General features: G+C 46.4%; 1 protein-coding gene across 2 annotated transcripts in view; it reads left to right on the top strand.

Moving 5' to 3' along the window:
- The window catches only part of LOC119386777 (activating molecule in BECN1-regulated autophagy protein 1A-like), a 125,500-nt gene that overhangs the window by 9,718 nt on the left and 101,137 nt on the right, over positions 1 to 14,645 (top strand). For both annotated transcript variants that reach the window (XM_049413237.1, XM_037654053.2), the window contains exon 2: positions 13,814 to 13,979. In XM_049413237.1, the coding sequence (XP_049269194.1) occupies positions 13,824 to 13,979 (156 nt within the window). In that variant the 5' untranslated portion in view covers positions 13,814 to 13,823. The remainder of the gene's footprint in view (positions 1 to 13,813; positions 13,980 to 14,645) is intronic.

The following is a 14,645-nucleotide window of genomic DNA, read 5'->3' as shown; positions in this document are numbered from 1 at the left end:
AGATGGCCATCGAGTGCTATTATTATGACAAATTGGCAAAAGCACGTCGTTGTAACCTGAGCGATGAGGCATGTATCGAATATTTGATCACCGGCCTAAACAATCAGGACACCATCCGTGCCATCAGCACCCGCACGTACGACTCTCCGGAGGAGCTTCTGTGTTGCCTCAAGCGTCTCGAAGAGCGCGTTGGAGCTGTCGGCTCCCGGGACATAAAACATTCGAAGGCGAGCGAATTTCGGAATCTCGCGGGCCACGGCAACAACGAAAACAGAGCCGCGGAAACGGCCTTGAACGAGAGTCAACAAAACCAACAAAACTTAGAACCGAGGAGGGAGACCGAACCGTCCGAACCGAGGAGGAAAACCCCCCCTTCCGAAAAAGGAGGGCTGCGCTGTTTTAACTGCAACAAGTACGGTCATCTCTCTCTCAACTGCCCGAGTCCACAGCGGAGGGCGAGGTGCAGCATTTGTAACCGAAGTGGACACGAAGCCCAAAACTGCAGGGAAAGGGAAAGCGGGCCGCGCCTCTTTCAAAGCGTGATGGATCTTAACAGCCGTGCAGCGGACGCGGCTAACGAAAAGTACTTCATGCTGGCTACAGTTAACGGGAGCGAACTGAGAGCGTACGTTGACCTCGGCAGTCAGTGTGTCACAATTCGGCGTGAAGATGCCGATCGGATTGGGATCAAATACTGATTGATAGGGAAGCCGCTGACCATCGGGGGCTACGGGTCAGGACGTGTGACGCCGTGCGGTGAGGCGAACGTTAACCTCACAGTCGACCAAGCAACAGCCAACGTCCCGGTGCTGATCGTGCCGAACAAGTCACAGGCGATTCCTGTCATCGTGGGACAGCCCTTCACTGAGCAACCTCACGTTACGATTGTGAGGCGACGGAACACCGTGCGGATCTTCGAGGAGGAGAAAAATGTGGACGAACGTGACGACACGCTACAGTCCCTCGAAGTTCCGGATCTTCCGAGGCGCCCGGAGTGCCTTTGGGCCAAAGAGTCGACGGTGGTTCCGCCGAACTACGTTGGGTTTCTCAAGCTCTACGTTACGGGCAGCGAACCCAACGCAGATGTCTTTGTGGACGCCCAACTCAGGTGCCAAGAGGAGCGCGAACATTGCGTACCGCGTTGCGTCGTCAGCATGGATGCGGCGAATGAGGCGTCCATTCCTGTGATGAACGTTTCTTACCAGGCACTCAACATCAAAGCCAACGAGCGGGTTGCGCGAGCGGAGGTGTGCTACCTCGATGAACAGCCGATGCAGGGCGTGAAACCGAGCTGCAGCGCCATGCAACCATGTTCAACGGTGAGCGCGAAAGTCAAAAAGGGCCCAAGCGTCACACCGGAGCACCGTGAGAAACTCGACCGACTCATCGGGGAGTATCGCGACTGCTTTGCCGACAGCGTCGCGGAGATTGGCCGCACCAATGCAGCGGAAAAGAAGATCAAAATTACAGCCGAAGAAGCTGTAAGGTATTGTTCATATCGGCTTTCCTTTGCGGATAGAGAGCCTGGAAAGGTGATCACCGATCGCGGAACTGCCTTCACGAGCGCCATATTCAAGGCAACATGTGACGCCTTCAGCATCAAGCACGTGAAAAACGCCACTGCGACGCCACGAGCTAATGGTCAAGTCGAGCGATACAATCGCATGATTACCTCAGCGGTTGCGAGCTTGACGAAGAACACGGTCAAGCGAACATCTGTGGCCGAGAGCATTCGCGAAGACCAACGGAAACAGCAGGCAAGATACAACAAGAAACGTTCAGAAGCGCCGACTTACGAACCGGGAGATGTCGTTTTGGTCGAGCGAGAGCCTACAGCGTGTGGTGAATCAAGGAAACTCAAGGAGAAATACAAAGGACCGTACATCATCACGGCAAAACTGCCCAACGACCGATATCGCATCGGGATGCTGCTCAGTGCACGACGCAGGAGGAGAGCATACAGCATCATCGCTCCAGTGGACAAGCTAAAGCTGTGGGGCCAGGACGAGATAGACACGGATACTTCAGACAGTGATTCCGACCGGGACGGTCGGTAATTGCAGGACGGCCGAGTGTGCGAGCTCTTGTTGTGTGAGGTGGGGCTCGAAAGATGGCGCCAGGCCACGACCACTGTGTGAGCTGAGCCGGCCGGTGGCCGGCGCTGTAATGGGACACCGAAGTGGGCCCCCTTTGGTGAGCGCGGGAGTGCGACTGTGCACGGGCCCCGAGAGAAGGCAGAAGAGGGACGGCTGTGCAACTGGAGAGACGCCGTATTCTTGTGTCTCCAGCAGTTTTTCTTTACCTTAGCTAAATAAACGTTGTTCTGTTAAAGTAACCGTTGCGTTTTGCCAGTCTTTCCCTCACATCTCCCGAATCATCATCGTTTGCATCTAACAATAGTGGCAGCAACATCAGCTTGAGAACCGGAATTCCGGTCGACGTTTATTGTTTCGCACGGTGGTGTTTCTATAGCAGTATCTTGTATCTTAAGATACACGATACATTATTGAATGTATCGGAAATACAGATACAGATACTCGTTTTGCAAGGCGTATCGCGATACAGATACAAGATACCCAAAGAGTATCTAAGATAGTATCGAAGATACATGTATCTTCGATACTGCCCAGCACTGGTTGTGGCCGATAGCCTCAACACCACGCCGTGTTATGGTAGGTGGCGCAGCAGTGCAGATTTCCGTCGCTCTGCCACGCGCTGTAGATCCCGCAAACTTTTGCGGCCGGTAGTACATCGATGCTCGTTGTAACCCTAGACAACAAATATGAGCCCCAAGAATGAAAACCACTGTATCCTTGTATATATCCACACATCATGTTTAAAAGTATTGTAGTGAAGAGGAGGAAGAATAAACTCTGTTGCTGTGCGCGTGATCTGCATTCGTGTTGGACTGGCACTACTTCGTCTGTGCAAGTCGTCAGTGCCTTGCAATAAGTCATCATACGAGAGTATCATTATTTTAGTGTACTTTACAAGTGCACTAGACATCACAACGCAGATAACTCACTTATTGAGTTATCCATGACAATCTCTGTCATATGGACAATTTACGAGAAGACAAAAGATGAGTCAAGTTGGGGAGGTAGTTTTGAGGGATGTCTTAAGGCTTGTCAAAATTGCTGTCATAAAATATAAGCACTGCATCTCATAATACATAGAGGCACTGAATTTCCCAGTTGTCTTTTCAGTATTGGTCAACCCAGCACTTTATTGAGAGGAGCTATAAGGTGGGCTAGTTGGTGTTCATTCACCTTGAAAGGTGCGCTTAGTTAACAAGATGCAGTGCAGAACGAGTAAAATACAGGACACCCGACGTCTAGCACAATTCTCCAGGTTTCCGTCCTGATAATTTTACTGAGACGTTTCGGGTGCCTTGTCCATCAGGGAAAACCTTCCGAACGTGCTTTTCAGTATGGAGTTATTCAAACCATTCGTGACGGCATATGTGAGCGTCCATGTTCTTAGTCTTGCTTCCACAATGTTGTCCACGAAGTATTGCACACATACCAGAGGCGGGGAATTGGGCACGATAAAGCCTAATGTGCTCGAAATGACATTGAGAAGAGTTATAAGGTGGGCTAGTTGGTCTTCATTCATCTTCATAGGTGTTCTTAGTTAACACCAACACAGTAGAGAACGAATAAAATACTGGACACATGACGTCGAGCACACTTCATGTCGACATTCTCACTGGGCCATCTGTTTGAAGCTGTGCAGCATCCGTGATGAAGTGAGCTCTGTGTACTCGCCGCCAGTGCATTGAAGCTGCAAAGCACTTTTTAATTGTTGGTATAAGATGGCCACTTGCAAAGTGTAAAACAAAACAGGCTCTTGCTGAACATATGTGCATTCTGCTTGATTGCCACTTTATCATACATGCAGCAAAATTTTGCTTGCTTTTCTTCACTGTCATGTTACAGTTTTTTGACAAATAAACAGGAAGAGGGCCAAGATTGCATTAAATGCAACGGAGTGTAATTACACTCAGCGTGACCTCGCACTACAGTAGAGTTTCAGCTCTGGGAACTTTATTGGGGTAGAGAGCTGCAGAAGACGAGAGATGCATGCAGGGGAACACCACATAGCAGTAATGACAACTGAATAGTTTATTGAAAAGACACAATAGCTTTCTTAAATCATGTGCATGCATGCCCCAGAAGTCTTTCACAAGGCGCGGATGAAAATACAGAAAAAAAAAAGTTGAGTAATATACTGTAACAAATCATCAGTGCAAAGAATAAGAGGAAAGCAGTGTGAAGATCAGAGTAATGGCACAGTAATTCTTCCTTCTAAATGGCAGCTCACTGTGAGCTAACATAATCGTCGTTGGGGGAGGGGGGTGGGGATGCAGGACGGCAACCGTCTCAACAATCTTTCTTTTCGGCTTAAGATGTATTAGGTGGCTAGCCGGTTACCTACGATGGGATGTGTCACTGCACATTGAAACCTGAACGAATAGCCGACGAAACATTTTTACGTATGCTGCCATATGCCGTCTCTTTTTGGCTGTGAATTTTTCGTGATAATAATATCTGTTTTGCGGAACTTTGGGTAGCAACCCTGAAAGGGACAGTGAAGTGAAACAGTAAATTTATTTGGATTGATACATTTTACTCCGAAAACTCTAATGTAATTAATTTCACCATCATATGTTTAATAATAGAGGAGAAAATGAAGGTCAAGGTCTCATTTCTAAATTTTGTGCCTAAATCTCTGCTCGTAGCGTCACGGATTTCAAAGTGCATTTCTCATATTTTGGTGACATTAGCCCAACGAAATTTGCTGAAACTTGGTTTGTTAAGTCTGTGGCCCCCTCAATAACAACATACTTCATTTTTGGCCAAACGCTGAGTAAATACCAAAAAAAATTCGCTAAGCTTCACTAAGCCGCGCAAAGCTTGAAACACCGAAAGTAGACAATTCTGAAGGCTAATCTGGCTGTTTCTAGGCTGCCTCTATGTCGTTGCTAGGCTCTAGCTAGGTGATGCTTGGTTGTTTCTATGTTGATTCTCAGCACGGAGAGGTTCGATTTAAACCACAGACAGTCACAGACACGACATGGATGTCCAAACTCCCAATACAGTACCTCGCGCTGAAACCAAGCGTTCGCACCTCACATAGGTCTACGGGCACGGCGTCATTGGTGTAGGCCTTCCATCGCTTTGGTGTCTTCTCGCAGCCGCCGTTGCCTTCCCGTTCCTAGTATTCTCTCGTACGCACTAGGGGTCTTCGGTTCGCTGCAGTGGCTTCGCAACCATTTTTGGGGGCCTAACTGTTGCCTTCTTCATTTTTAGTCAACCAGTGGTGAGTATTGAGATTTACCCAATTTCTGTGGCACATACCCGTTTATGATGATGAGGGTCTTTTGGTTCGCTGGACGAGGAACAATTTATTAAACAGCTTCGCTATTAAAAGAACTTCAAAATAAACATGTTTCGGCTCCTGTACGGGGGCCAAAACATCTTTATTTAAAGCTTCTTTTTGCATTTGGTTGGCGTCTTCCTTTTACCTTTGACTACGAACATTTCCAACCAGATGAGTTTTCATCGAACTCTTGATTTCATACTTCATTTTTACCGATTAGGAACGACGTAGGTCCTAGTCGACATCGTCCAAATCTATGGCGTAATGGCAATTGATGAACTTCAAGGTGGCGTCGCCACCCACGTTTCTTGCTTACCAAGCACCTTCTCGCGGTAAGCATGGTGATTTCGATATTGCGAAAAGAGTAATTTAATAATATGAGAAAAAAAATCTATTTTCTTTTTACTGTCTCTTTAAAGCTATGACAATGCACTGCCAGTCTCGGCTTTCCGGCCACTTCCAAAGGTGCTGTGTTGTCATTACCAGTGCTTTATCTAGGGTTACCAACTGTCCCGGATTTAGTGGGGCTGTCACGACTTTTCATACAGTGTCCCAAGTCCCGTGCCGTCCCTGTCGGGGTAGCTATATGTCCTGGATTTGTACCGTACCATCCTGTTACAAATTTTTATGTGATCCAACACACACCCAACAACACGCCTCACGCTATAGAACACGAAGTTCACATGAATCGCACGCACGAAGCAATTTTGCGATGGCTAGTGGCGGCTGCGAGGCGCTGTAGCCACTTTAGCTTTACTTCCGCGTCATGTGTGACAGCTTTTACGGGTACATCCTCCAGCAAGAGGAAGTGTTGCGAGCAGCACGTAGCCAGCGTAATTAGCACTTCAGGAGACCACAACAATGCAGAAACAATGGATTTGTGTGAAGATACTGCAATAAAGAAAACTGATTTCACTGGCTCCCTAGATAAGTGTACGTCTCCCATCCCCCCCTGTTCCCAACTTCCTTGATTGGAAAGTTGGTAACCTTAGCTTTATCCCAATTATGAATCACCATATGGCCAACAGCTATGCATACTAATTTGGAAACATTTTTGTACAAAATCTGCATTACTGAATCAAACTTTATAAGATGTGTTTACAGAAAGCAAAGCGATTGAAAGCTGCATGTCTGCCTGATCCATGACGGAAAGGAGCCAGACAAGCACTTTTGAGCAACGAGAGGCAGTGAATGGGATTATGATTGTGCATGAATACCCTTACCAACACCTGAAACAGTTTCAGAGCTGATTCCATTGAGACGTATTCAGCAGCCTATAATCTGTAACTCCACAAGGATATCGGTTTTTCAAAGAAATATTTCTCTTCTTCAGGCTCTCAGGTACTGGCTGCAGCTTGTAATTTCACTAGCTGACGATGCTTTGTGCTTTTAGCTGTTGTGGATGTATTCCAAGGATATCCCTTGTGCATGCACCATTTGGCTCAAAAGGTTGGTGACCACATCGGGCTCTGCCCTCTCTGCATGTTCTGGCACCCAACAGCACAGCAAGGGTGTCATGGTTGAATTGTGCCTTGAATTCCGTCACTCGCGCTATGAAAAGCAGCTGAAGACCGCTGAAACACAAGTGCAAGAACAAAACTGCACATGGCAGATGTGACATATTTCCAGCCAGCCCTTGCAAGTCACTTGGAAAGAGAAATACAGCCTTTGATTTAATTTCATCACCACTTGTGTTTGTCAGAATGCTGTATGATTCAACATTGCTGCAAGAAAAAAATATTCAAATACATGTACTCAACCGCATTCAGTGCTCTTAAATTGTTGACAGCTTTCTGTGGCACATGTGCAGTTCAGCAAGCAACAAGCATGCGCCATGACTCGACATGAGTTTCCGGTTGCGCTGTTTGCTGCGAAGGCAGTGCCACTTCTCAGCGTCGGCTCCTTTTACCTCGTAATAAGCACAGATTACGGTGGGGATGTCTAACAATATGCAGACTGTAATTTTAAGCACGAATTATGGTGGGTCTAAACAACAGCAGACTGCAGGCAGCAATCCAAACGACTCTTTCACGCAGTTCCCAGGCATGTCCATCAGGAGGCACAATATACCAGTTCTTTGTGACTTTCAGATGCAATTTAAAAAATACAAATTCCATTAAAATCGCAAAAAGGATGCTTGACTCTGTCCCTTTATTGCACGGTCTTTCCATTTCCGCTAGTATCAAATCACACATTCTGGCCAGTTGTCAGTCCCTCTGAAGAATTTGTCTACGACTGGCTGCTTCCAAGCACACGATCCTAGAACGGTGGCCTATACAGTCGTGCCAGAAGTTTGTCACACTACCTTTGAAGGATCTACATTTGAGTGGCCTAGAAGATACTTTGGTACTCGCATGCTTACTTCACCTGCTCTACTTTCTCCGTTAAACCCCAGATATTATTATTATTATTGCTCTACTTTCTCATGCGTTCCCATCATGTTTATTGATTTATTTTTATTAGATAATATGCACAAAGTTGATCAAATCTTCATGTTGTACCTTGCAATACTTAAGACGTGGTCACTTTCAAATTATAGCGCGTGTTAATTGGCGAGAATTAAACAAGATGACACCAAGGATCACCATTTCTATGCGCAAATTTTAGCGAGAAATGGAGGCCGCATTGGTCATCTGCAGTGTGGGCATCATCATCCAGTACAGATGCGCAGAGCCTAACCCTAACCCCCCCCCCCCACCCCCCGCGAAAGAAAAGAAAAAAATTCACAGTTTCACCGCAAGGACGAAGGAATGAATGCGATAGCAACAAATTGTAATGTCATACGAAGTGAGGCTGGCGCAAACTCTTTTGTATCCGATCTCGTGTAGCTCTACAAAACGTTCGTGTAAGAGAATACGGCCGCTCCAGGGAAAGCTGCTCTTTCTGCACAGTGTCTTCGCATTGAGAGCGCAGCACGTAGCAGGATTACGAGCCGCCCGCTGATGGCTGCCGAGATAGCGCGCGCGCCAGCGATCGCGCCCTTAGAATCAGAGTTCAAAGCTGCTGCTCGAGCGACAGCACCCCCCCCCCTTCGTGTCTTTTCATGCTCGTTCAAGACGGGCGGGGCGTTTGCTCTCTGCTTCAATGGCAGGCCTCTCGAGCGGAGTGGTGTTATCACATGCGCCCTCCGAGCGACGGAGATGGCCTGGCTCGTTTGATCTCTGCTTTTCCACGTTCGGCACCCGTACTCACGCGCTTTAACCCGTGGTAGAACATACTATGCGCAGGGAGATGTTATCAATTTGGACTTTATACGGGACATGACGGCAAAAACCATTCGAGAGTGTCCATATGATTGCTATCGCAATAAAAAAGGACAGTGGTTCTCAAATTTCCTGAGGCTCGTTTTATGGCGTGCAGAGCGCTTTTTAAGCCACTTTTGCCGCAGTACACTGGTGTCCTGCGGAAAAGCGTACTGAGATTTAGAAGGGGCTATTAGTACTAGCTGTCAGGGACACAGCACATTTTGTTCCTTAATTACTCATTTGTGCACGCGACTTGTAATTACGAGTACTAGTATGATCGCTGTCATCTAAAAAATTATTGGCAATCATTTGGAGCTGCTGTGTGTGTTGTTTCTGCGGCCTTGAGAAACACAAAAACGTATGCCAGTTTTCTTTTTTCGCCACCCTCACTTGCTCCTGCTTTACGAATCTCCCGAATTTCGAGGTGGCCAGGTTCGCAGGTCCACATTAGCATTTGCAGTGCCTGTCGAATTATTTGACAGGCCCTTCAAATGCTAATGTGGACTTAGTCATTGTTGGCACTGTGGGGTGGCTCAACACACTGCTTTTATTGAAATAGCAGTGTTTCTCGTGCACTGTGCACGAGTTAGCTGATGTTGAATGGTTTGTACGTATTTTTGTTTTCTTTTCTAAAAGTAAGCCTTCTTTGTTATACTGCTCCAAATTTGAAATTTCGTGCTAAAATATTCTGTTTTCGTAACCTGCTCCAAATTTGCATTTTTGTGCTCCAAAAGCAACATTTTACTGCTCCAAAAATTGCTCCAAATCCTATTTCGGCTGTTGCATCCCTGGCAAATATGAACGAAAGCACATATTTACTTTTCAACATAGACTCCAGGGTGGTATCCACTCTGTTCACTGGATGTCTACAAGTGCATGAATGCTCGGTTACACAAAGTCATCGACAGACGTGCTGTTAGTGAATTCTACTACCAGTAAAATAACCATATTTGCAAAAAAATGTAAATAAGCCCAAAAAATGCGAGAAGCGACTGGAAAATTCTAGAAGTGACTGGGTGAGAAAAGAAGCCCAAATCTACTTATAGGTGGAACTGGCAACTCTGGCATCTCCCCTCTATAAACGTTCAAACTGTTTGTGATTATTGTTTAACCAACACATGTTCTTAAATTTTGTCATTCTTAACGGTGTTGAAACAAGATTTCAGAGTTTTGACTACAATGTTTGAGCAGGTTTATATGTATGGATGTACAAAGGTCTCTTAATAAAAGAACGTGTTGTAATACACCTATTGTATCTTGAAAAATGTTTCATGACTCGAAGAGCAGACTGAGCTTTTTGTTTCGTTAGTGCCATGCGTGTTTCAATAATGCACTGTGAAAGCTTTTGCTAAGTTGAAGAGCACGCTTCTTTGAAGTGTTCCTAGTCATATTTTGTGTGTTCATGCATATGATGCCAATGCTTATACGTCTTCTCTTTCTTTTTTTTTTGTTTTTCAGTGTTGTTTGCCGACCTTGCAGTTAGTTGCTTTCTTTATTCCATTCTAATCGAACCATAGGTAGCAATGAACAGAACTTAGAGATCTATAAGAGTGCGGGCTTGCTGTTGTTCTAGTCGTGCCCTGGTGTAATTGAATGCAATCCTCAGACGCAATCTCACAGCTGTCGCCACACCTGTGCCTCTTTTTGCTAACATGACTGACGGGAGTCGCACATTTGTGACAGGTGGCAGTAAAGTAATACTTACACAGCTGGGCTGAATTTCTGTAGCTGTGTGCTACAACTGCCATTGTGCCTACTCACTTGGACCTCTGAACTAAAACAAAGAATTATAAAGCATGAGAACAGAGCAGAAATAGAGCATGTGAACAGGCCGACTGTGAAAGCATTGTCTCGGTGTAAGGTGTTTTAACTCCGTGTAGGTTTCTTATGGGTGAGTAGTATACACAACAGAGTGGTTCTTGGCCAAGCTGTACGGCTAATTGTCGCAGAGTTTTCTCGCTTGATGTTGCGTACGTCCCAGCATGCTGGCCTCCCTGATGTCTTGGCGCACCTCACGCAGCCACATGCAGTGCCTTTTATCTCAGAGGCCATGCCGTAGAGCCACACATGCTAGGTCATTCCCCAGCAATTAGTAATAGCATTGTCTTTCTCAGTTTTGCTTTTGAGAGCGGCTATTTTTCGCCATCTTGTAAGCACATTCTTCAAACTGTCAAATTTCCTTTACCTAAGCTGCCTGAAACTAGGCGTCTTGTGCAGACTAAAATATTGATGCGCCGCGCTTTCGACGAAAGTCAGCTGGTCAAAATCAATTTAGAACGACTGAGCACACCATTTCTCATGACCAGGCGGTGGCTTTGACTTGTAAAATATCCTAATTTAGCTGCTTTCATTATCGTTTGAAATGAAGCACACACCTGTATGTGCGCATACAAGCAAACGCGAGACAAATAAGCGATGTGTTTTCCTTGTGGGAATTAAGTACTCAAAAGTTGCCAGGTGTTTTTATGCTTTTAATAATGTCTGGCTGGCCTTTTATTTTTGGTTTGTTTTAGGATGGGCTGTTGGTGCAAATACAAATGGGAAAACCCAACCTGTGCTCAAGCAGTGATTCCCGTCAGTGTGCATTTTTGAACACCTGTCTTACTACTATCTGCTGTATAGTCGAACATCTGTTATTGAATTCCGCTCCGCATGTGTTGTTCGGCCACTGTGACCCCTTGAAGGTAATTTTGGCATTCGCTTTCGTTTTGGGTGCACCTGTCACAGAAGTGTGAATACCGCTGCTCTTGTCACTGGGATTCATTGGCCGCAGGGTGAGAAGCCACTGCACTGGAGATGAAGGCATGCAGCGTTGGGAGTAACCATAGCCTTTACACTCTTTGCTAAAGGTCAAACACATAAATGCCAACAACGTTTGTTGGCAAGGGAACATCCCCACGGGTGCAGTGTGTTTGGTCGTGGCAGTCGCATTTTGTATAATGATCATTGTGTCCTGACTTGCACTTGCAGAGGGACTTGTTTGAACTTTTACATTTGTCTGTGTGTGTGCACGCGCATGACATTTTCCTGTAGAAATCTCCCAGCCAGCTGTTTTTCTGAAAATATCATCGCTGCCGGTTTTTGCTGCTTGTTTTATCTAGCTCTGTCCACTCACTTTTGTGTGTAGCAGTCTTTTAAGGTTCACTGCACATGCCCTGACGTCTCTCAGAATTGCCATCTATCATGAAATGGAATTCTTGCTTCTCGAAACCAGAATGTTTAAGTGAAGCAGTGTCGTGCGTGTGCTTAGGTTTCTTTACAAGATTTGCTCTCGGCTGCACCTTTTCGCTTGATGTCATGGTGCCATGATTGTTCATTGGCTGTGGCATTTTGCTAAACACAAGATAGCCATGCTCTGAGCATTTCCTTAGGAGCTTCGTCATCTCTTTATGCATGATTGTCATCAGACCTGCTGTGTTCTTTCTTCATCATTGCTTTTGTCAAGGGTGCCTGGGACTTTTGCCGTGCTTTCAGGGCTAGTAAAGGCCTGCCCACTCGCTGTGTCACAGCATGCAAAAAAAAACTGGCGTATAGCGTTAACTCCTTTGTAAGATTTGCCTTATGGACGAAGGGGCATTGCTTGTAAGACTGATCACAATCTATTGCTGATTTGTGAAACTCCACAGATGAACAACTTTCTAAGTTGTTGATTTTAGGGTGCACGGTTACGTTTCACTATTGGAAATTTATTGCTTTGTAATGCAGTTGCATTTTACTCCGTTTTCTTTTTTTGCAAACTCACTATAGTTAGATACAACTTGAGAAGGCAGGAGAGGCCTCTCCAGATCACCCGGATGACCGATGTATGACCACCGAGTTCCTCCGCAACTAAGAAATAGTCCCGCTCATGTTCTCAGCCACATTCTCTAATGGTGGAGTCATGGGCTGTGCCGCTCGTGACATCATTCTAGAGTGCATGACGTCCCTTAGCATAGGCTCATATACAGCCGTGGCCACGTCTGTGTATAGCGCGCGAGCAGCCGGTTGCGCTCTGCGGGGCGACACCTTGCGGCAGTTGCGGGCTCTGAGGTGGTGTGCCTAGGAGCATGCGCGGCCTTACAGACATGCAGACCTGCTTTGCACGAGTGGCAGCGTTGAAAAGTGCACTTATTTAACCGAAGATGCACACTCCCTCAAGGCGCTCTCGGCACCTTGATTCCAAAAGATGACGCGTTGCGAATGATAACACGCGCCTGACACAATCGCAACGTGTTATCGAAGCGTGTGTTATCAGTCGCAGTGCGTATTCTTTTGGAATCAAGGTGCTGACAGCGCCCTGAGTAAGTGTGCATCTTCGGTTAAATAAGTGCACTTTTCAACATTGTCACTCGTGCAAAGCAGGTCTACATGTCTATAAGGCCGCGCATGCTCCTAGGCACACCACGTCAGAGCCCGCAACTACCGCAAGGTGTCGCCCCGCAGAGCAGGGCTGGCTGCTCGCGCGCTATACACAGATGTGGCCGCGGCTGTACATCTGTCTTTTAGGAGGAAATGCCGTTGCCTTCTAAATGTACCCAACTATAGAACCTCTCTCAGTCACAGCACTCATTGCCTAATCTTCACAGATGTGGAACCCGACTTTGTTGCTTGCTTCCTACTTTGTTGATTGGTTTGTTAGTGATCGTAAGAATGTTTTGCATAAGCAGGACAACACAAGGACACAGATGCACAGTCCTACTTCCTTCATATATCATTTTGGTCATGCTAATGTCAATTACTAAATTCGTTAGATTGGGGTACGATGTGGGCTATCAGTCACACAGCAAATACCAAGGGATCGGTTGGATTTACCACTGCATCTTATTTTTTCGCTAAGTGTGTTTTTCTGTAGAATGCTGCAGTGTTGGGCAGTGAATTCATTAATTCAGCATTTAATCTAAAAGCCCTTGCCTGTTACACACATGCATGCATGCACATTGTAGAGGTTCACTAGCTGACGTCTTCTGTTAATGGGCATGAAGTTACTGGTTCATTTCTTGGCTGTAGTGGACACAGTTCTATGGATTCAAGCTATGCAAATTCAAGCTGTGCAAATGCTTGCATGCTTGTATTCTGATTTATGTGGAAGAACTTTAAGTGGTGTAAATAAGGTTTGAGCCTTAGTCCATGACATATCTTGGTGCCACAGTGTTCCTGCTTGAACTGTAAAACCCCGGGAATAAATTGACAGCGCCTGTTTCTTGCAGTTGTGGTGCCATGTGGGTGGACCGGCGACGTGCGCGCTGCCCAGGCAGCACCGTGACGTTGCTGCTCCAGCGTGAGCTAGGTTATAAGCCGCGCCAGCCGACGCATGCATTGGCCTTTGACTGTGTCGGTGAGGACAGGGCTGCCCACTATGAGCTGGAGGAGACGGTGAGTGTGTACATGAAAGGAGTGGGAGAGTGTGAAAATACACAGGGTGCACACAGTATCATTAGTTTGCTGTAGTATTTAGTTTTATGCTGTTCTTGCATACGGTGTTAAGGTTTTCATGCTCACTTAACTTGGTTTTCAGACTAAGGTCATCAGTCTGTGAATTAGTATTAAGTCAGTCAAGCTAAGGGATCCACTCATAATCATGCCTTTTACGAAGTTGAAATGGCTCCAGCCACAGTTTGAGGAGAGCCCGATGTTTCGAGACCAATTCGGTCCCTTCCTCAGGGGGCGACTGTGTTGATCATGGAAGCATCGCTGCATCTTGTTCTCTCACCACGGCTCCGGCTTTCCCTTTCCCTCACGTTTCGGAAGCCGTGAACACCTAGTACACGTTCACGGCCTCCGAAACGTAAGGGAAAGGGAAAGCCGGAGCCGTGGCGAGAGAAAAGACGCAGCGATACTTCCATGACCAACACAGTCGCCGCCTGAGGAAGGGATTGAATCGGTCTCGAAACACCGGGCTCTCCTCAAACTGTGGCTGGAGCCATTTCAACTTCCTTAATCTCCTACACAGCCAGACAGATTTCTATCAAAATGTTTGCGTAATCATGCTTGTGTAAACATCTGCTTATTTATTGGCAAGTGATTTCTGCGGGCTAGGTA

The sequence above is a fragment of the Rhipicephalus sanguineus genome, chromosome 3, assembly GCF_013339695.2.
Source record: "Rhipicephalus sanguineus isolate Rsan-2018 chromosome 3, BIME_Rsan_1.4, whole genome shotgun sequence".
Taxonomy (NCBI): domain Eukaryota; kingdom Metazoa; phylum Arthropoda; class Arachnida; order Ixodida; family Ixodidae; genus Rhipicephalus; species Rhipicephalus sanguineus.
Note: the sequence above shows the minus strand (reverse complement) of the source record. Positions and strands in the feature narration are given on the sequence as shown.